This window comes from Phalangium opilio, unplaced genomic scaffold (genome assembly GCF_054372755.1).
Source record: "Phalangium opilio isolate 3A_F unplaced genomic scaffold, DU_Popi_V2 ptg000101l_1, whole genome shotgun sequence".
Lineage (NCBI taxonomy): Eukaryota > Metazoa > Arthropoda > Arachnida > Opiliones > Phalangiidae > Phalangium > Phalangium opilio.
Window position 1 is genome coordinate 2,726,504 of NW_028324204.1, and position 21,621 is coordinate 2,748,124.

Genomic DNA, 21,621 nt, shown 5'->3' on the forward strand with positions numbered 1-21,621 from the left:
ACACTACACTAACTTCAGGCAAGCTATATTAACCATTCCAAACATTTCTTTAGAAACGGTGATCTGGATTATCAGAAACTTCAAAAACTGATAATAAAATTCTTATCGAATCGTATAAAAACGATTGTTAAACTTAACGAGTATTCTAAAAAATCGGCGAAAAAGAAAAAGTTAGCGTCAACCAGTTGAAGACGGGGTTAGAAAAAATAAACATACAAGAGATAGACGAAGGTAATTGAAGAGATAAATTTTAAACCAAACAAATACTTTGAGAGAAAAGTTGAAATTTTGCCAGCATATTAGAGAAAAATTCACTATCATGTATAAAGGCAGTATCTATAATTTTATGTTTCATTTATAAAATAAATAAGCTACTTTCCGACGAACCAAACGGTACTTTTGTCTCAGAAAGAAATACTCCAAAGGAGTCAAGTTGCAATGAACCTTCGGCACTTTCGAAAAGGCAAGAGAAAATAGAATTTAAAGGAGAGCAGAATACGAACTGGTTGAGAAGAGTCGTCCTAAATCTAAACCCAAGTTTCGCGGAGGAAGTATATACTAAAATGGTTGACAAAGTAAGATTATTTATTATTAATATTTTGCGAGTATTAGGTAGGTAATTCCAAACTTTATTTCTTAGGAAAGAACATCAATGCATGTTAGATTCTCTAAATATAGGAAAAGAAAGATTTAGGTTTAAAAAGAAAAAAAATTAAATGAAATTAGAAAAAATTAATTGAAAATAAAAATTGAAAAGAACTTAAAATAAGACTCATTCAATTTTATTTAATTGAAAAACAATTAATTGAAATTAATGTGAGAAAAGTGAAATTAGTTAAAAACATATTCTTTGCAATTAATTTAAAAAAAATTGAAATTAGTTTAAAAATAATTCATTAAACTTTATTTTAAAAATTAATTCTTTAAATTCTATTTTAAACAATTCATTGAAATTTATTTAAAATAAAAATTGAATGAAATTAATAAAAAATTTATTAAGAAATTTAATTGAAATTACTATCTAAAATAATGCTTTGACTGTAACTTGAAATATTACTTTTAATTTAAAAAAAAAATTAAATTAAAAAAATATCCTTCAAGTGAAAAGGAAAAAAAGTTGAGTTTAGCTTGATGTCAGTAAATTTGAATAATTTTAAAAAAAACTTGTAAAAATGCTACATTTATATTTATTACCATTGTAGAGCCACGTTAGGTGTTCTGAAAACGTAAAAAAAAAATAAAGGGTAAAAAACTTTGCTAACACTAATTTCTGTTCTAATTCTAATAAATTTGTAAATCTAGCGATCAAAAAGAAGAAATTACAACATTGAAAGAAAATACGTCGAACATTAGGTGGACGAATGCTCTCTTTCAAGCCCTGATTGAGGTATATGAGTTCAATATACTGGGAATTACCATTGATAACATAGACTCGTTCGTCCAAAAACTTAGGGTTACAGGAATGAAGATTGAAACAATTGCCGAGGGTCACGTAAACGTTTTATTGCTGAAGCTTCAGGCAGACCCTGTAGAATGCTACAAAACTATACATTGCATTCTACCCATTGCTTTTCATTTGCAAGAAATTAGGAAATGCTCCCAGTTTGAAAGAGAATTGAGCATAAGGCCTAGCGAAGAAAAGTGTAACTACTATTGGGCACGATGTATTAATAGTTTTTGAATGTAATAGAAAACTTAATGGCAATTTTTGGGAAACGTTGTTTATCACCACAAATAAAAATTTCAAGGACTACTTATTCATTAAAAAGTTGTTTTACTCGACATTGAGTTAACCGAGAAACCAGAGATAGAAAAACTAAGGGCGCATCAGTATAAAGCACATACCAAACGTGGCAATGCTTTTATGACAGTTCCTGTTTAATATCAATTATCGTGTCCGCAGAAATTTCTCAAAAATGGCTAAAGTGAATTATATGCAAGGAATTAGGTCATTTACGAGTTCCTTTTTAACCTTGATTGATTTCGTTACTAACTTCCAAGCCGGTTCCTGTTATAAACAAGATGGTTTCTGGAAATGTTTTAAGCTTAATAACATAATTAGATAGTATATGCCAGATTTAAAATATTCGACTTTTAATATGAAAAATCATTGTTCTTAAGTAAGTCGTTTTCTGGTTTCTTAAGTTTGATTATGTGACTAATTTCCAAGGCGGTTCGTGGAATAAAATGGATTGTTTCTTTCAGAGTTTTTGAAGCTTCATAATATAATTAATTTGAATGAAGAAACTGTGCGCCAGATTTCAGATACTCAAGTTTTAAAGCTAAAGTGAATGTTAGGCAATAAATAAGGTAATTTCCGAGTTCCTTCGGTTGGATTGAATGTATGACTCATTCTAAGGCGGTTCCTGGAATAAAGTATATAGCTTCTGTAGAGGTGTTCACGCTTAATATTATACTTCAATTAAATGCCGATTATATAAGCCAGATTTAAGATATTAAATTATAAAGTTAATTTGAATGCTATGAAAGAAATAAAGTCATTTTGAAGTTTCTTCTCAGGTTTGATTGATCATATGTCTAATTTCCAAGGCGGTTCTAGGTAGATTTTTTAAGCTTACTAACATAGTTAAATTGAATGAAAGTCTTATCTGCAAAATTTCTGATACTTAACTCTTATAGCTCATTAGGGATGCAACGGCCTAGAATCGGCCACTTGGCTGAATAATCGTATCGGCCGATTTTTCTTAGGTAATCTTTCTTTGCTAGTTCTGATCTTTTGAGCTAGTATATAGGAATTAACAAGTTTGACATTTTATAAATAACGCAAACGTGACTGCCACTTTATTATACGTCTTTAGAATTGAGTTGGTAAATTATTTAGTACATATAATTGAGAAGTGGAGGGTTGCGGTGCCAGTTTCTCAGCATTTTGTGGCAGCAAACAGTTTCGATCAGCTTCGTAAATGTTTCCTGCTTAGAAAAAATAGGCGTTCGCTATAAACACTGCTTGCTGGAGCACTGAGAAATTTTTTGACGAAGATCCCAGGATTGGAAAAGTTAACTTGTTAATTTTCCACAAGTGGAACGGACACTCTTTTCGTCAAATCAATGCAAATGAGGAGTATGAATTCCATTCGGATGCCAGCTGTTTTTGTTGCGGCGCGGGTTCTTGCTCTAATGATTCTCATCCAGCTTCGTTAAATTGGCTTTCATGGTCAGTTTTGTGAGCTATTTCTTCATGAAACATTTCCCAGAACGACGCGTGACGCGCTATTTTTCAGGTTGCGGTCCTTCTACTTGTTCTGGAGCTGGGCAAGTTTCAGCTGTCGAGATGTTTCCACCAGCTCTTCGATTTCATTTTGAAGAAATTTTGTAACTAGTTCCACTTTATTCTTAAGGAATGCCATCTTGAATCTAGGGTATTATTTCGTCGGCAGCACGAAGTGTTTGTTTAGATACACGTCTTTGAAGCTCTTGTCCAAAGCTTTCTTCAATGTTTCTTTCATTGTTCCAACGCCTGCGTGAACAGGACTATCTTTACTCAGGAAACGATTCAAGGTCAAAAAATTAGGAATAACTTCTGATATTATGGCATATGAGTTGGTGACTGATCTTGTAATTTCTTCGATTGGTTCTAGAAGGGCTAATTTGATATCAAGAAGTGACCATTGGTTCTGTGTCAAATCCGTTACATTGGATGATTCCGTGGCAAAAAGTGCAATGCTTCTACTTTGCTAAGCCAATCTTCTAGCATATACTAAGTTGAGTTCCACCGGGTACTAACGTCCTAAATGAGCTTCATATGATCCATGCGTGGCTTTGGTAGTTATTAAAGATTGAAAAACTCATTATTTATCTTGCTTGACTTGAATTTAGTTTCCGTGCCTTGCGGTCTCATTTAATTTTTTCTCCGGTAAGCGTTATCTTATCAGTATTTTTCATCGTGGAACGGGTTTCGCGGAAATCTATTTCCCTGTTTTATTTTCGCTACTGTTTTAGTCGTTTAGTGGTTCATTTAAACTACAGCTATACTCTCGCGTTTCCTCAATTTTTGCTGGTTGCTTCCACGTCTAGTTTTTTGTTTAGCTTAACTCTCAATGGACGTTATTTTATCAAGATCAAGTCTCCGTCGGACAAGTTGGGTTATGGCTTTTAAAGTAAAGGTCTTTTCGTCTCCGTGCTGTTACTTTCAATCCCGGGCCTATGCCGAAAAGGCAATGGGAAGCTTGCCAAAAATTTATTCGTAAGCCTAAAAAGGTTTTCGCTGCTGTGTTTGCGTGTTGGAGTTTCACGAGAAAGTGTGTTTACCCTAATGTTTTGAAGAAATCTTATCATCTACAAGACTCAACATTCATGTGTCTCAGTTGCGGATAACCACCTTTTAGCGACTCATTTTTAAGGACAATAGTGTTACTTGCAAACCTAGAAAGGTCGCGGATAAAATGTCTAGGCATAACTCTAGGCCTATAAAATAGAAAGCTAGAATTGTGAAAAAAAAACCTTTCAACTAAAATTAAAAAAATGGCATACGGCACCTTTATATAAATGTAGTGTCGGATTCAGCGACCGAAAGAACACTAAGGTTTTATGCAAATAATATTGATTAAAAAAATAACAATTAAACGTATTTCTTGTTTCCGAGTTCATTTTTCCAAAGACTGTATGCATCAGTTGAAATTCCAGAACTATATATTTCTCTTATTCGAATTAAAAAAAATCTTAGTTGATAAGGACATATTATATTTTCTTTCTTTTTTTTTGTAAACACCTGATCTTCATCTGTAGATCCATATAAACGACTTAAACGATAAATATTCGCTTAACAGAATATAATTAATTTCCAGGATAGGGTTTCATAAAATTAGGTAGAAGCTGAAATGCCTAGTCCTCAAGGAGAACATGCGGCAGAATTATTTCACTGTTTGTACCTCGACGTGGTTTAGGAAACCCAGCTTTCTGATTCTGAACAGCTTGTCCAAATGCGAAGGATTTAAATATACCTCCATCGGAATGAGAGCCATATCCCCCAATATCAACAACAACAAAACGGTATTTTGAATCGACAACGCCCATAAATACTATAGAATAGTAATGGTAAAATGAGAGTTAGCCATAACGGGGTGAAAAAATCCCATGTTAATCCTATGGGGTTTTACCTCGACGGTTTTTACCGGATAATCTATGCCGTTGATTGTTCGTCATTCGCCGGAAGAAGCCGTTTATATCTTCCCGTCAAAGTGGTTATGCTTAAGATAGGACGGAAAGGTTTCACTTTATCGCGGCTACACGCGAGGGTCGATTCAATTTTTGAGGTTCTATAGATTAACGTGTGAGGTATAGGCTTTCATTAGATGGGCCGTGCCGTCGACGGCTCGTTTAGTTTCCCCATGATTAGGCTTAAGATATAGGACGGGAGAGGTTTCTCTTTAAAGCGGCTCCACTCGACGGTCGATTCAATTTTGAGGTGTTCTATAGATGTGGTGTTCAGGCTTATTTTCCTTTATACCCAGCTTTCTCATTGCTATTGACGAGAGAGAATACGGTTATTCAGTTCATCTCGATCGCACTGTTTCTCCGAGATTTTCAATACCTCATTTTCATTATGGAAAGTAAATATTTCATCGTCATGGGTTACAAACAGGGTATATTATCCCCTCGAAAGATTAAGCTTACTCTTAATTACTTAAGTGAACAAAAACGCTGGTATAAAAGGGGTGAGTTTCAAGTCGTATTCATTGAACCAACGATATTGAACGATTCAAGATGTATGTATAGGCGAGCTATTTAGCGATATTGGGATATGTTTTAATGATATTTATATTAAGGTTCTTCGCCAAAGTATTTCCTATTTCAATCGGCAAAGGAATCAGTATAACACCGGACTGTGAAATTCAGCTAGGCTCTTTGGATGGGAGTTCACTAATTACTTTGACTGAGGACGAATTCGAGGAGCTATACCGAGAGCGTAGAGAAATCACGTCCTTCTTGGACAGCGAGTCGGTTGCCCCGTCATCTTGGTTTTTCGAGGGATCTCAAACAAAACGGGTTGACTTTTCCGTATTTCAAGGCATTAGGATCGTTAGTGCTCGAGAAATACGTCTAGGTGGTGGTGTGAATTACGGGAAATACTTCCCTACGAAAGTCGGTTTCACCGTTTCAAAACCACTCTGGCTATCATTATTGGATAAATACGACGAAGTTACAACGTTTCTAGGTGAGGCTAAACGGGTTCACGAGAAAATTCAGAAACGTGTGCTAGACCAGTTAAGGGAAACAATTTCTAAAACTTGTGATGGATGTGAGTGGGATAATCCCTCTCAAATAAAACACGAGTGCATAATGTGTGACTGGAATACACGTGTGGAAATGAATTTTACATTAGCTATGAGTAAAATGAGTTATTCCGAGATTACAAAAGACTTTACCACGAATACATTTCTGGATGAACAATTCTGCGAATATATGCCTTGTAATATTGCTTGTAAATCAAAAAAATTACTATTAAAAAATCAGAAGATATCACACGATAATAAATAATTGTCACACTTTATAAAATAAGGGTATTACAGGTTTATGAAGTTTTGCAAATACTTCCTCAAAACCGATCGTTTGCGGCGAATTTTTCTACCACGAAACAGTTCGATTAGATGTTTTTTCTAAGCGACCGTTTATATTCAAGTTTTTAAAACCAAACGTTCGATTTTAGGTGACAACATCTTCTCAAAATAGGGTTAATCCTATGGGAAATTCATTTCACAAATGATCGATTTCGATAGAGTTTTTCAAAACTAGATGACCGCTTCTATGGAGATGAAATTAAACTCTCTACTTAAAAACGATGGTTTATAATAACCTAAACCGTCATAAATTCGAACGTTTAGAAATTCCGGTACCGGAGGGGTTTGTATAAGCGAATACCCGTTTGACTTAGGCCATTTATTCGCTGACGGTAGGGAGATTCGGTCATGTATCCATTCTACCATACATTTAACGCCATCTTGGCTGGTCCATCCCAATCCGGTAAGATTCAACTGGTTCTCAAACTAATTGAGTATCGGGATGTAATGTTCTCACCTAAATTTAGTGAGATTCATTGGTATTACGGAGAATGGCAGCCGTTTTTTGATAAATTGAAAGGCAAAGTTATTTTCAAGGAGGGATTACCAAATTTAACTGAATATAACGATAGTAAACCCTGTCTCCTTATAATCGACGATCTAATGTCTGAAAACAAGGGGCAGATCGGTTCCCTATTTACTAAAGGTAGTCATCACAGAAATCTGAGCGTAATTTTCATCACTCAAAACTTATTTCACCAATCTAAAGACTCTCGAGATATTTCTTTGAATGCGCACTATATCATACTAATGAAGTCGCCTCGTGATAAACAACAATTGAGTACAATTGCCAGACAGATGTTCCCTGAAAACTGGCGTTTCGTTGTCGACGCCTATCGAGACGCGACGAGTAGCCCCTTCGGTTATCTACTACTTGATATGAATCAGCGATGTCCGGAGAACCACCGAGTTAGAACCGGAGTATTTCCTCACGCTGTCGGGTGTCGCGTACGTCCACAGGGTATAAATTAGAAAGCCTCTCCAACGATGTGGCATTCTACAAGAATGACTTACGCTGTTCACTCGCAAAAAGATTTGCTCTCTGTCTTAGCTAAATCGAAACGTGGTCAGAGGCGAATTTTACTGAAAAGTGCCAAGAAATCATTAATCGACGCCATATCAGAGTGTGTACATAATACATTACAAGGAAAACTAAAATTAAACGAGTCTCAAAAAGCTCGGTTAGCCAAACATTCGGGGAAACTAAGGAAGATTGCCAGTAAAAAACAATCCTGGAAACGTAAACGCGTCATTCTAGTTCAAGACGGGTGTGGATTTTTCTCGTTCCTCTTCCCCCTCGTTTCTACGATTATCAGCGCGATAGCCGGAAATAATTCATAATTATGCAGTACGCCCAGAAAATGTTACTCGTCCCTAGCGAGACGCTCAAAGATGATCCCTTCCCCCACCCACAAAAGCAGGTGGTAACGGCTTTACACGGTGATATGAATTCTATTCTAGTTCGAAAGGATTTGGATGATAGTTCAAAATGGCGTCTGTACGAGCAGACTCTACAACGGTACGCTAATCTACCTACTATAGCCAAGCAACCGAAGCAGATATTGTTAGAGAACAACCCTAGATCGAGTTTAAACGTAGCGTGGATGGATGATATTCCTCTTAAGTATATAGCCCGTGTTCAGAAGTTAGTTGATCATATTGAAAATATCCCTGGTCAGCTTAGGTGGTTAGCTAACGGAGAAGTAGTTGTTATAAATTCTATAGTGCCAGGATCGGATATTAGGGATATTGTTTTAGAATTTGTCAGACCTACATCGCACTCAAACACCAAACTGAGAGGATTTTACGCCGTAACGAACTTGCTAGCTCAACATGCTCCACAGTGGTTCCAACCGCATAATCGAACATCATCGGTAAAAAAACTCGGCTACTTCTTGCAAATAACCCGTTATCTGCTATCTCCAAATCCCCCACTAAGAAAAAGACTACGGTGAAAAAGATTAAAAAGGTTGGACTGATAGGAGCCCCATGGCTCCCCTACAAAATGTCTCCGAAATCCTAGAAGGAATTTATTTTAATCCATCTCACGAAGCCAGTTATGGAGGGGTGGAAAAGTTATACTTGGCAGCCAAACCCTCGGGGGTCTCCAGACAACAAATGTTAGATTGGTTAAAGGGTAGGGATTCTTATACTTTACACAAAAAGGTTTTTAGAAAGTTTAAACGTAACAAGGTTATGGTTCACCATATAGACGAGCAATACCAGGCGGATTTAAATGATATGCGAGCCTTAGCTAAATATAACGATGGTTATAATTATATTTTAACAGTGATTGATTGTTTCAGTAGAAAGTCGTGGGCAATACCCATGAAAACAAAAACTGGGGTAGAGATGGTATCCGCATTCGAGTCAATATTTAAGGATACACTAGCATCAAAGTTACAGACGGATAAAGGGACAGAGTTTAAGAATAAGCTTTTTCAGACCTATTTAAAGGAGAAAGGGGTGGCATTTTTCACTACCGGGAACGACGATATAAAGGCTTGTCTAGTAGAACGCTTTAATCAAACTTTAAAGGGACGTATGTATAGGTACTTTACGCACAACAATACCAAGAGATATGTGGATGTATTGTCGGCTTTGGTTCAGGCATATAATAATTCCATCCACTCAACCATAAAAATTGCTCCCTCAGAGGTTACGGGAATTAACGCACATCAAGTTTTTGACACTATCTACGCAAAATACTTTAAACAGAAAGTCGCGAGTATTAATACGATAGATTTAAAAGTCGGGGACTACGTTAGAATTTCTCGTTACAAGATGGTTTTCGAGAAAGGGTATGAACATAACTTTACAATGGAAGTTTTTAAGATTATTGGGAAAATAGACCGATACCCACCAGTATTCAGATTGGAAGATTTAGATGAAAATCCTATAAAAGGCGTGTTTTATGCTAGGGAGCTCCAGTCGATAGATAAACCCATAACGTACAGGATCGAGAAGGTTTTACGTCGACGTACTCGAAACAAACAAAGGGAGATTGTTGTAAAGTGGTTGGGATACCCGGAGTCCATGTCTAGTTGGATTTATGCTCAATATGCAGTCTCCCTTCTACCTAACGCTTCCTAGCAACGCTAGTATGCAAATTTACGAAAATACCACAGCCTGCTACTCAACCAAACTATCAAAATGTATACAATTGGAGGGGGGACATTGGGAGGTTGCTCTAGTTGAGATAATATATCCAGCATCCTTTCATAATGTTAAGGAAGGCGAAGGTTACATGCAGTTAGCGGTTACTGAAATATCTCCAAAAGAACCGACGGCTCATCCTCAAGCTACCGATCCTAGTTCCAGAGCTGTATTTAAGAATCGTGGTGTAGTGAATTATGTTGATACCGTAGAAAAACCCACCCCCATAGGGGATATATTCACCATACCCGGCGGTTATTATATCAGTTTACCCGTGTTATTGAAACAGCTGTACCGCAGCCTCGAGTCGTGGGAATACGCATCTCGGTTTTCTTTTATCAGCGACCCCCTCACCAATCACGTGGTTGTATTTGTAAGACGTAACACGTCGATAGCCTTTTCCCCGGTCCTATCTAAACTCCTAGGTTATAACGAGGATCTTATGCCCCTTATTTGCCCTCCCGATCAATCTGAGATAAATTTAAGAAGCGACGTGCCCGCCAGATTAAATTACTTTATAACGGATCAGCTATTTGTCTATTCCGATATAGTAAGCAATGAACTAGTAGGCGATACGATAGCGCCATTACTTCGTATTGTCGATGTTGAAGATAAACCCCATGGCTCTATAGTCACTAAAACGTTCGATTCACCTCACTATGTTAAAGTTGCTAAACGTTATTTCGAGACGTTAGAAATAGATATAAGAACGAGTTTAGGTCAACCGACGGCATTCGAGTTCGGACAGACAACCTGTAAACTACATTTTAGACCATGCCCAAACCAGACGTCTTAGGTCATCGTTGCGAGTACCGGTCGTATTACCTTGACCAGGTGGGTGGAGGAGTTTCGAGCGTTTTTTCTGGTAGACCACATCAAAAAGGCCACGGGGTAGGGAGCTTGCTCAAGGGCTTGTTTAGATAGGCCAGACCGTTATTAGTTAAAGGCGCTAAATATCTAGGTGTTAAAGCCGCTACGACGGGGTATAAAATATTAGGCGATGTAGCCGAAGGACAGAATAAAAAATCGGCTGCCAAGCGTCGATTTAACGAGACTATGGACAATATCATCAACCCTCAGAAAGGGTCGGGCGTTATAAAGAGGCTCAAGCTGAAAAGACTCTCAGTTACTCTCAAGGGAGCAAAGAAGAAACCACGAGACATTTTCTCGCGATAAAAATGCTCTCCGTTCAAGCCCTGAAGAGTGAACTCGATATTTTTGCTTCAACACCTACCCAGACAAGTATAGAACACGGACAATGGACCTGGTATAAACCTCTATCAGCGCTCAATGACAGCTCTACCGTCGAATACCACATCCCCGGAAACGGGGATTATTACATGGATTTATCCCAAACAATGCATTACACCCGGTTAAGTGTGACCAAAGATGACGGCGGGATTCTACCGGACGACGCTGTGGTGGCTCTCGTAAATAACGCGGCTCACTCCTTATGGCGAAATTGTGAAATCTATTTTGGTTCCACCCTCGTAACGCCGGCGGCAAACAACTACTCATTTCGCGCTTACATCGAATCCCTTCTAAACTATGGACTAGCCGCTAAAAACACGCATTTGTCTTGCGCTGGTTGGGCTAAAGACGAGGCGGGTAAGATGGATGATCTAACCGGCAGCGGTTTCCTTGTCAGAAAGAAAGCCGTCGAAAAATCTGTGGATATCGAATTTTACTGTCCCGTATTTAGCGATGTGTTTAATATACCCGAATATCTGGTGAATGCTGTAGGATGTTAATATAAGCTTCTCGAGAAACAAAGACGAATTTGTGCTGATGTTTAAACAGACCGCGACCCTCAAGGGTTGCAAAATATTGCTTAAAGAAGATGGGATAAATGTACGCAAGGTTAAACTGGCACCTAAAATATTATTGGCGCATGAAGCTGCTCTCGCTAGAGGTGCTGCCCAGTATAATTTTACGCGTACCGAGATAAAAACGAAAACTTTGTCAGCGTACACGCAGAGTCAGAGTTTCGACCATATATATCTAGGTGCCCTCCTTACTCGCGTCATAATCGGTCTAGTTTCCAACAAGGCGTTCAAGGGTAGCTACACCCATAACCCCTTTAACTTTAAAAATTACAATTTGAATCATTTAGCTTTGTATGTGGATAACGATCAGATACCTTCTAAAGCCTTAACACCGAATTTTACTAAAAAATTGTTTATGAGAAAGTACCACACCTTGTTTTCAGGGTGTAATATTCATTATAAGGACGATGGTAACGATATATCCCCTTTCGAGTACGCTAACGGGTACACCTTATATGCCTTCGATTTAACCCCTGATATTTCGGCTAGTGATTCCAACTTCTGGAATATTGTTAAACAAGGTCAATTACGATTGGATCTAGGTTTTGCGACCGCCTTACCCGAAGCTGTTGTTTGCATCGTTTACGCCGAGTTTCAAAGCCTAATTCAAGTTGATAAAAACAGAAACGTGATTGTCGATTATTAATGTCAGCAACAAACACAGTAGATTTAAATTACGCCGCCCTATCAAAAACCCCGAGTTTTTTGGGCGTTTTTGCTTCGGATAGGCTACCTCATAAGGTTTCCCAATATCCCATGTCTCTCATCATAAACTTTGACCAGCACAATAGAAGGGGGTCGCACTGGGTTTCCATCTATATAGACGCCCTACGTGTCGGTTATTATTTCGATAGCTACGGCTTACCTAGTGTAAGATTATTTTTATTGGAACATTGTAAGAAATGGTCATATGGGGGGGAGACAGCTACAAAGTCTAGATAGTAAAGTTTGCGGTCAATACAGTGCCTTGTATATTATACATAGAAGTTCGAAGAAAAGTACGAAAAGCTTTTTGGATGGGTTTTCCCGGAGGCAGCGACAAAATGATCTGAAGATCGCGAAGCGCTTCAATAATCATATAATAAGACTAAAAAGGAGTATGAATCATATCTAAAGTGTATATAATAAGACTGAAAAAGAGTATGAATCATATCTAAAGTGTATAAAATAAGACTGAAAAGGAGTATGAATCATATCTAAAGTGTAACATATTTAAGCAATTTTTCAAAAGAAAGTTTATTTTCAATTTTCGTGGTCATCTTCTGACTCTAGAGCACGCCTATATTACATTCACTATATCTAGGTTTTCTACGGATAAAAACGCCAGCGATAATATGATAAAATAATTTATGTATAAAAAATTTTCAATAAAATTATAATTTCAAGTTTATCACGGTTTTATATTTAATTCTTTACATTTTTGGTTAAATTTTTCGATAAAGAAATGCCCATATGCCAGGGTGCGCACTCCTCCTGGGAGGATATATTTTTTGTTATCACAAGCGGATAACGTCTTTTTGGTTTGGTTGTGTTTAGTGCTCACAATCCTTTTCATACTGCACGTCGTTTCTTCTTCGCCAAATAAACATTTCCGATAATCAGCATGATGAATTGATCGTTTGACGACGCGGCGACAGATTCCCTTTGCGGTTTTCTTTTCACCGTTTTCGGATAGAATAGAATAAAGCTTAGGTCTTAACCCTACAAATTCTAATAAGGGTAGAGGTGTAAACATGATTAAGAAAATAATTTTTTCGGAAATATTACCCTTTATTATCACTCCATCCATCTCATCTTTCATCTTACCCAGGACCTTCTTATTCACATCGCTGAAAAGAGGGTGCGATTTCGGATAACCGGAGAAATCAAACCGATCTGCGTGCTCCTTAAAGTCAGCGTATACGTCTAAGGTCTTTATGTCGTACATTAAGCTATCTATGAATTGAAGATAAAGTTAGTGGGGGTAGGAGGGGGGATTTAAGATAAATTAACAAACCAGTATTAGTAAATTGAAGAATGGCCTTATCTCCGTATTTCTCTCTAATAAAATCGTAGTGAAATCGATATAGAAATAATTTGGAAAGATCTAATATTGAGAAGCCAGTGTAGATGGGTCGATTTAGGGTTAAAGTTTTCTTAACCATCTGGATTCCGACCAATTCATTATGATGCATAATGAATTTTTGGAACGCTGGTGATGATGCCTTTTTAACCGCTCTTTCCTCGTTTTGTACGAGATGGAAATCTATTCGATTCCGTAGATTTTCAATGGTCTTACCAAAAACGCTGTTAGACGTCCAATTAATAACAAATATAATGAATATCGATCAGCCTTTTGGTACCTATTGTTCATCAGTTTAAAATAGTCGCGCTGGAATGAATTAGTAGCGTTTTTCCGTTTCTCCATATTGAAATCTATGTAAGGGCTTAACCAAGGGCCTTGGTTAAACCATAATATTTTATGTACTCTGGTTAATTTTAGACCCTTCGAAAGGTAATATTTTAGATTCCTATAGTGTATGACGTAGTTGCATTTGCTATCCAGACTAGGTACGAGTTTAGGTAGAGTGTCTTTCAGGGGGAGACCATTCTTTTCCATCAATGATTTATAGTATGAGGAAAACTCATCGGTGGTTATTTCCCTCGTCTCTGGTGCTAGCGGATAGCAATTATGGGAACGGTGTAATTCCTTGGGGTATTCCAAATCCACCTCGAGAATGAATCCGTGGGGTGAATCGTCTGGCGTGTTCAGAATGGTCTTCTCGGTATAAGACAGAAGATCGGGCGTCTTGCTATCAGCTAAAATATCGCTGTCCTCATCAATCCAATTGAAGTTATTCATGGGTAAATAGTCCTTCATAACGGTACCTATTGTAAACAATGAAAATAAGATTATAAGAACATTTTAGCTTATTAATAATCCATAAATTACCGTATAAATTATTTAGGTCGAGATATACGATGTAGTTACTAGGCTTGGATGGATCGTAGTTCGGCAAATCCTTGTTATTAGCCTCGGGAAAACGGTTGGAAATTAGACTCACACCGCCACGTATACCCCTTTCTTAACGTGAAAATTTGTAAATATAATAAATGAAAACATATTCAAATAAATTACCAATGAATAGATGCATATCCGGGTCTAAGAGCAAATCCAACTTTACATCCGTCATCAGCAGCGCAGCCTGCCAGCCAAGCCAGGTCCGGTATACGAGTGAGCGGGGTCCAATCGATAGAAATCGAGACACATTGTCCTGAATTCTTCGAACACACATGCTAGTTGTAATGTGTCAATTTGGACATATGTGTCAATTTGGACATATGTGTCATGTAGATCACCTGAAAATTATAAATATTAAAATATCATCCCCCCTTAACAGATAAAAATTACCTTAATTCCAAATTTCTCCCAGACTTCACGAACATGCTGGTAGCTTGCCTCAGAGATAGACTCATCAGTTAATGTATAGTTCAGTTTCCTCAAATCGTTCCATATAATCATATGGGAAAGGCAACTTCTTGAGAGCTAAATATACTTGATCGGGGTTATATGACGCGCTAAGGATCTTGAATTTATCAATTCCACCAGTAGCTAAATTTTGAACAAGGGTGTCCAGCGAAGCCCGCATAAATCGCATCGAATCTAGGAATTGTAATCTCCCAAACCCGAAACTGATATAGGTCTCGGTATTGTTAGGGATGACCGTTATTTTCTCCTCCTTGAAAAGACCAATCTTTTGGAGGATAAGATGGGAATCATACCTTTAAAGAGAAATAACAGTTAAAATGATCGCTGTTAAGAATGTGGAATTAACTTACCGAGATAAGTTGTGTAGAATCACGGGGATTTTCTTACCTAGTTGCATTTTGAGGTTGCAGCTATTGTGCGCCCGACCTCGGAAGCGGCTTAAAATCAGGGGAAATTAAATACGGAACAAAGAAATTAAGTAATAAATAAAATTTATCGGTCAGATGACAATGATCATTCACACCGTAGTCCTCAACAGTGAGAATTTTTCTGCAAATGTAGCAGTGGGTTGCCCTCTTACTAATTCCCAATTCGCTAGGGGTTAGATTCATTGGAATATTCTGTTCCAGGACCTCGGTTATGGTTTCCACCTCCATCATCAGACTCTCGATAAAAATTTGGACGGCGTCTAAACCTCGATACGTTACGGGCGCACTAGGCTCTCCTAAATATTATTGTTAGAAAGATAAGTTTTTACGATGAGAATTTAGTGACACACCATTTGGGCCTAACACAACGTAGCTGAATCCACAGGCGATGTGTTCCGTAAGTTTCGTGGTAGAAGAGATAGTCTCGTTGTTTGCACAAGTTTGATATCGATTTAAAATGCTCTCAAAATCAGCGTAAATTTTAAATGGACACTATAAATGATAACAACTAACATAAGTGAAATATTTTAAAAATAGATATATTTACTTTTTGCATCCATTCAAACTTGTCAAAAGATAGGACGGGGTTTTTGTGAGGCATTTTAATTCTTTGCGGATCATGGATTGAGCAATTTTTAACGTGCTCGGTGTGATTTCGTTTCGCGTTCAACCCCAAAAATCTGTGAAGACATCGTCTGCACACGTAAGTGCAACCGTTGTGAGATGTGAAGTGGGACAGAAGTCTACTGAGACTTCGGATGAGGCAATAATGTTTTTTTTCACCGTCAGATAAAAGAAGAAGGTCGATTTCCCTTTCTTCGATCACGCTCTCATCGCTAATATAGAGAGGAAAAACTTCCGTCTCCCAGGCATACACGTTATTCGAGTGACTGTTTTTCACCTCAAATTTCTTTAAGTTGTGAGAGTTGAGTGTGAAGGGAAAAGTAATGTCCGAGCAGTTTAGTTCATTCACGTACTGTTTATACTTTGAAACTTGATTCGCGTTTTGATCGACCGGATGAAGGTGGGCTAAGCATGCCCACTTAAAACACATTACATCGTCAGACTTTATATTGAGCACGCTATTTGTATCACGAATTCTATCGGGGGTTCTTATATAGGATCCGCCGACTAGGGGTAAATACTTTATAACATCCACTTGGAGATACAAAATACGGTCGATAACCCAATTCCTTCCTAATTCCTGGAATTCATGCATTTGATGCGTAATTTGTTGTACACATTCGTCCATCTGATTTTGAAACTGGTCTGCTAATAGAGTCGTTTGCGTTTTACTTCGGATGTACGGAATGTGTTCAACTTCATCACCGTTGTTCAGAACTTTAGCATAGCGAACTCGAATTAAAATATTCCACTTTATCCCTATTCTTTTTAGTAACTGTCCACTCAAATACTTAATCAAACTAAGGATAAGTGGCGTGATAAAAAGTTCGAAGTCAGATTGACAATCTTTAGGAGTATATCGAGCACTAAGAACCGCATCACCTAGGGCTAACATCTCCTCGGCACCGTCGGAAAAAGCATCCTCGGCGGAGGTAGGGGTTTCGATGATTCCTTCAGTTCTGCATAGTGTATACGAGAATGACGCCTCAGATTTCCTACACGCGCGAAACTTACCCCGCACGTATCACAGGTATATTTCACCCCATCATGCTGTTCGCGAGTATGCCTCGTTAACGTATATTTTCCTTTAAACTGTTTAGCACATACGCCACACGAAAACATAGTTTTAAATTATTATTTGTCTTACTAGATTGAAGCACAGAACAAACAATTACTTAGCTCACTAGATTGAACCTCAGAATGAAATAATTATGGTTCTTCAGGGTTTATATACCAGCCATGTTTTTCTTAAAACTTGAATTCACCCCATCAAAAGAACACTCCATTTCCTACAATCTACTCCGTGGGTAAAAATGTAAACTTTAGAAATTTTTTATGGAAGTGTAATTGAAATTGGCGTAGAAACTGAATTCCTACATTCTAATCTCGGAGCTAAAAATGTAGGTCTAAAAATTGAAGTACAAATTGAAATAGAAGATGAAGATTTTTCTTTTTATGTTTTTAAATTTACATGTATTTGTAAAAATCAATTGATGGGAGCACCAATAATCGATTGGAAGATCTCATCTAGATCTATCTGCCGCTGAAGTTCTGGCGTCTCGACAATGGGTTTGGTTTTTCTTTTTTTAGGTTCAGCCAACCCTGTCACCTTGGTCCTTTTTCGAGGGTTTACATCAAAAGATGATGGGGCGACTCGAAGGTTGTGGTGGTGCTTGGTAAGATCGGTGGATCTAGATCTTCCACCGTTAGGTAAGGTACGATTGACGGTTCAAGCGATGACGGCGGATTGACTGGCGATGGATTAGACGATGCGTCTGTTAACGGGGCGGCAACTTCAATACCGTGGAAGTCTAGAATATCGACGACCTCAGCTTCACCCTCCACTGGCAAGGGAATTTTTTGGACCTAAAAGAAGATATTCCAGTTACATAAGATTGAATTATAGTCATTTCGGAAAATATTGTCTTACCATGATGTACTGTTGACTTCTTTTTAGTCCATTTTTACGTTTTACCACTCTTTAGAGTGGAAAACGTATTGTTCCGATCTCTGTTGGCTGGACGGCTGGCTGGATATGTTGTGACTGGAAATGTTGTGACCTGATGAATTTTGACATAAATGAATATTTCGAATTCTAAATTTCCCGCGAATTTTCAACTCGAAATTCACCCGCAGTTTACGTTACACCTCAAAGGTGGCGTAACGTATTTTATTTCAATTGAAATTATTTTCCCGTCGGTGCCGGGCCTCGATCCTGCGATGTCCCAATCCATACGAGACGCCATTGAAGGCGCCCGCGCGTGCTACCACGAAGCTACGCTCGCTTAGTACAAAACCCGAGTTAAGTTAGACTGTAGAGTAGAGAGAGGTAGACGTATGTGGATCCCCACCCACCCTCCCCTTCCCGACGCGCGCCAACCAGCTGCAGCTGGATTTTGTAAGTGGGAGAGTAGAAAGCGTAGCGCGCGCGAAATATTTTTAGCAATTCATAATTTAAATCTATGAAACATACTCATTTAAAGTTAAATAATTATAATTAGCTAACATGATTATTATAATTAAAAAAAAAATATATTATTTAAGTAATAAATTTAAAGATAGTTGTTGAGAGATTCAATAGAGGGCAACATGAGATGTCATAAATACAGAGTCACCCAAACCCAAATTCATTTCAGTTCGGCTCTGCGTTAACACTGAACCAGCTCCGATTCCCCTTCATCGTGTGCCGACGTCATTTTGGTAGATATAGGGTCGTCGGTTTAACGTGTTGTTTACCCAGTTTTTAAGAATAAAACGGTTAGAATTTGTTCTTTGAAGAGTTGTAGAAGCTGCTCAAGTAAAACAGATAACGCGCTTCTTTCGAATACCAAGGAGAAGCATCGTACAAATTATCCGCTAAGCGACGTAACCTTTGGTTACAAAAGTTGGGCCTTGGACCTGAGTCCTTAAGAGAACAACCCTTCAATGTTCAATGCATTTCGTCTCGGGTAAGTAGAATGGTTTTATGATAATACCAATTTGTTGTTATAGATTATTAGCTTATTTTGAAACTCTTTGGTATTTCGTAATTTAGACTCTAAATCTGAAGCTGATGATGTATTGTTAGAAGAAGAGAGTTGCTCTGAAGCTGAAAATGAACCAGGGATAGGAAATGTTGGCCAGAGTTCACAGGATGTGTGATATTAGCATGTCAAATTTTTCTGTTGACAAATGTACCCAGACACGGCCAGAATTGAATGTAATGGACCGTAGCACCCAGTTTTATGTTAATTAATTACATTTAAGTTGCGGAAACTATTTTAATCAATATTTTCATAGCTTTTGTCGTCCATATCGGCAGAGTTTATTTGAAGGATTTCTGAAAATATAACCCTTAAAGGACGGCCAAACCTGAACCTAACCAAACCAAACCTTAACCTAACTTAACCTCAACCTAATCAAAATTTTAGAAAAGGGGCAATATTATTTCGGAACTTAAATGAAGATAACAAAATACAATATCTTGGAAAAGGCGTAATATTATTTGGGAAGTAAATGAAGATAAACAACAATATTATGGAAAAGGTGTGATATTATTTGGAAAACTAAAATAATCTAACCAAACCCAACCTATAACATGAAGGGTAAAATATTAAAAAACATGGAAAATATATATTTTAATTAGTTTCCGAACCTTAATTTTATCCAATTAGCCTATAATTAACTATGAATAAATGATATTTATTGAAAAAGTTAAAAAACTGTACTTAAAATGCGCGAGCTAAAGTAAAGTTTGGTAAAGACTGGTTGCCAACCCCAGAACGTATCAAACAAAAAGTATTAAATTATAATTTGGAATTTCAATTTTAATGAAACCTAGTTTTTAAAATACCCATTGAGAGTCTGTAACTAAACGTTAACGACCTCTAGTCTCTGCCAAGTGATTTAAATTTCAGACCTTCTTTGTGGGAAAGGGGGAATTCAATTAGCTAGATCTACTAAGCTTTGTCTATGAAGGGTTTTCCACACTAAGCCTGTGGCTAGTTTACAGGTGGGTCCCTTTACAATGCATAGAGGGGTGGTGGCTAACCCCTCTGCCACAGCTAACCTACAGCGCCCTATACTAACTATTGCCGTTAACCTCTGCAAGTTTTGATGGAAAGGAGAAACCGGGTTAGGCCGAGGAGGAAAACTCCTTTTAACCAGCGGGGAGAGAACTTGCAAACTCTACGCAGAAGGATTTTTTCCCAGATTTTCACCCGGTGCCACAGTCCGGGATCGAACCAGGGATCCTCTTGCTGCGAGGCGAAAGCGCTAACCGCTACGCCACCCCACCTCTTCAAGCTGACATCACATTTAAATTAAGTTATCATTCTAAAAACTTAGTTACTCAACTATAAATAAAAGGGTATTGGTGGTTAAAACAACGTTACTATGAATAAATCAAATAAAAATCTACAACTTAAGCTCCTCAAAAAATGAATATTAAGATAATAAGGGAGAATACATAGTTTACAGACTAGTAGGATTCATACTTTTTACACAAGGAGGCCTGACTCACTGGGTGAGTTTAAAGCTGGGCCTCCTCGCGTAAATGGTATGAATCCTCCTAGTCTGTAAACTATGCAACCTCAGCAAGATCAAATTTTCAAATCTAGCTATATAGCCAGCCATCTATTTTTAGCATTATAATTTAAATTAATTGATCGTGATGATTTAAAATTAAATAATTATATATTGCTAATGTATTTATTACTTAAGTAATTTTATTTAATTTAAATAGTAAATTTTATGATGGTAATTCTAATTAAGGGTTCCACGAGAGGGTAGAATTTTTTTTAAAATTCAGTAATGTTTTCACCAGGGATAAAGGAGGAGCGCGAGGATATTTGTTTTCACGCTTAGAGGATAGGCAACTCCCTATCTCCGACGGCAGCTTATTCGATATATAATCTGTTCCAGCTTTGGTTGTCAGCACGCGCAAACCCAAATTTTTATGTTGAAGCGGCTTAGTGGCGATCATTAACGTAGCTTTGTGCGTGTAGACAACAGACAAAGGAAATACTGATTTACATTATTTAAAACCTCGACATTTTAAATCCCGAAGATGAGTATTTTTTTGTCTGTTGTCTCGAAATATTTTCGTATGTTGTCAGCACGCAGAACCAAAGCTGTAACACATTAAATATCGAATAAGCTGCCGTCGAAGATAGGGAGTTGCCTATCCACTAAGCGTGAAAAAAAAAATTCCTCGCGCGCTTCCTTTATCCAGGTTTTCACTTTTGCGCGTTTTAGAGGTTCTGCAAAATATAGGTCCGACCCTGGCTGGCTGGCTGAGCGTCCCTTCAACCCCATTTCTAATTCTAAAACTGTTTTAAACCAAAAAAGATAAATGCTTTTATGCATATAAAATAGTTCTTAAATTAACTTTTTTTGGCGCAGATATTAGTGCCAAATATTATGAGATTTATGTAAGGTTTAGGCCGGGGTCACCTTACAATAAATTTAGCTAGCCTAGGCAAAACGTTTTATGGCCGGAGCCATCTTGTTTCTAATGTTGTCCAGATTATCGTAGTAAGGTAGATCCACCCTGATCTGAC

General features: G+C 37.7%; 2 protein-coding genes across 2 annotated transcripts; both read left to right on the forward strand.

The window, feature by feature from the left end:
* The first annotated feature begins 8,567 nt into the window (after window positions 1-8,567).
* On the forward strand, window positions 8,568-9,671 carry LOC149630946 (uncharacterized). Its single transcript, XM_089851149.1, has one exon. It carries the CDS (start codon window positions 8,568-8,570, stop codon window positions 9,669-9,671), a length of 1,104 nt encoding a protein of 367 aa, XP_089707275.1.
* A 1,241-nt stretch (window positions 9,672-10,912) lies between these two features.
* LOC149630947 (uncharacterized protein F54H12.2-like) lies at window positions 10,913-12,206 on the forward strand. Its single transcript, XM_089851150.1, has 2 exons — window positions 10,913-11,464; window positions 11,535-12,206. The coding sequence occupies exons 1-2, from the start codon at window positions 10,913-10,915 to the stop codon at window positions 12,204-12,206; spliced, it is 1,224 nt and encodes a 407-aa protein (XP_089707276.1).
* Window positions 12,207-21,621: the final 9,415 nt, after the last annotated feature.

Bases quoted from the DNA above. Each gene is read 5' to 3' on its own strand.
- LOC149630946 (XM_089851149.1), top strand. From the start codon at position 8,568: ATGGCTCCCCTACAAAATGTCTCCGAAATCCTAGAAGGAATTTATTTT.
- LOC149630947 (XM_089851150.1), top strand. From the start codon at position 10,913: ATGCTCTCCGTTCAAGCCCTGAAGAGTGAACTCGATATTTTTGCTTCA. The intron at 11,465-11,534 runs GTGAATGCTGTA...ATGTTTAAACAG, and splicing joins TTAATATACCCGAATATCTG to ACCGCGACCCTCAAGGGTTG.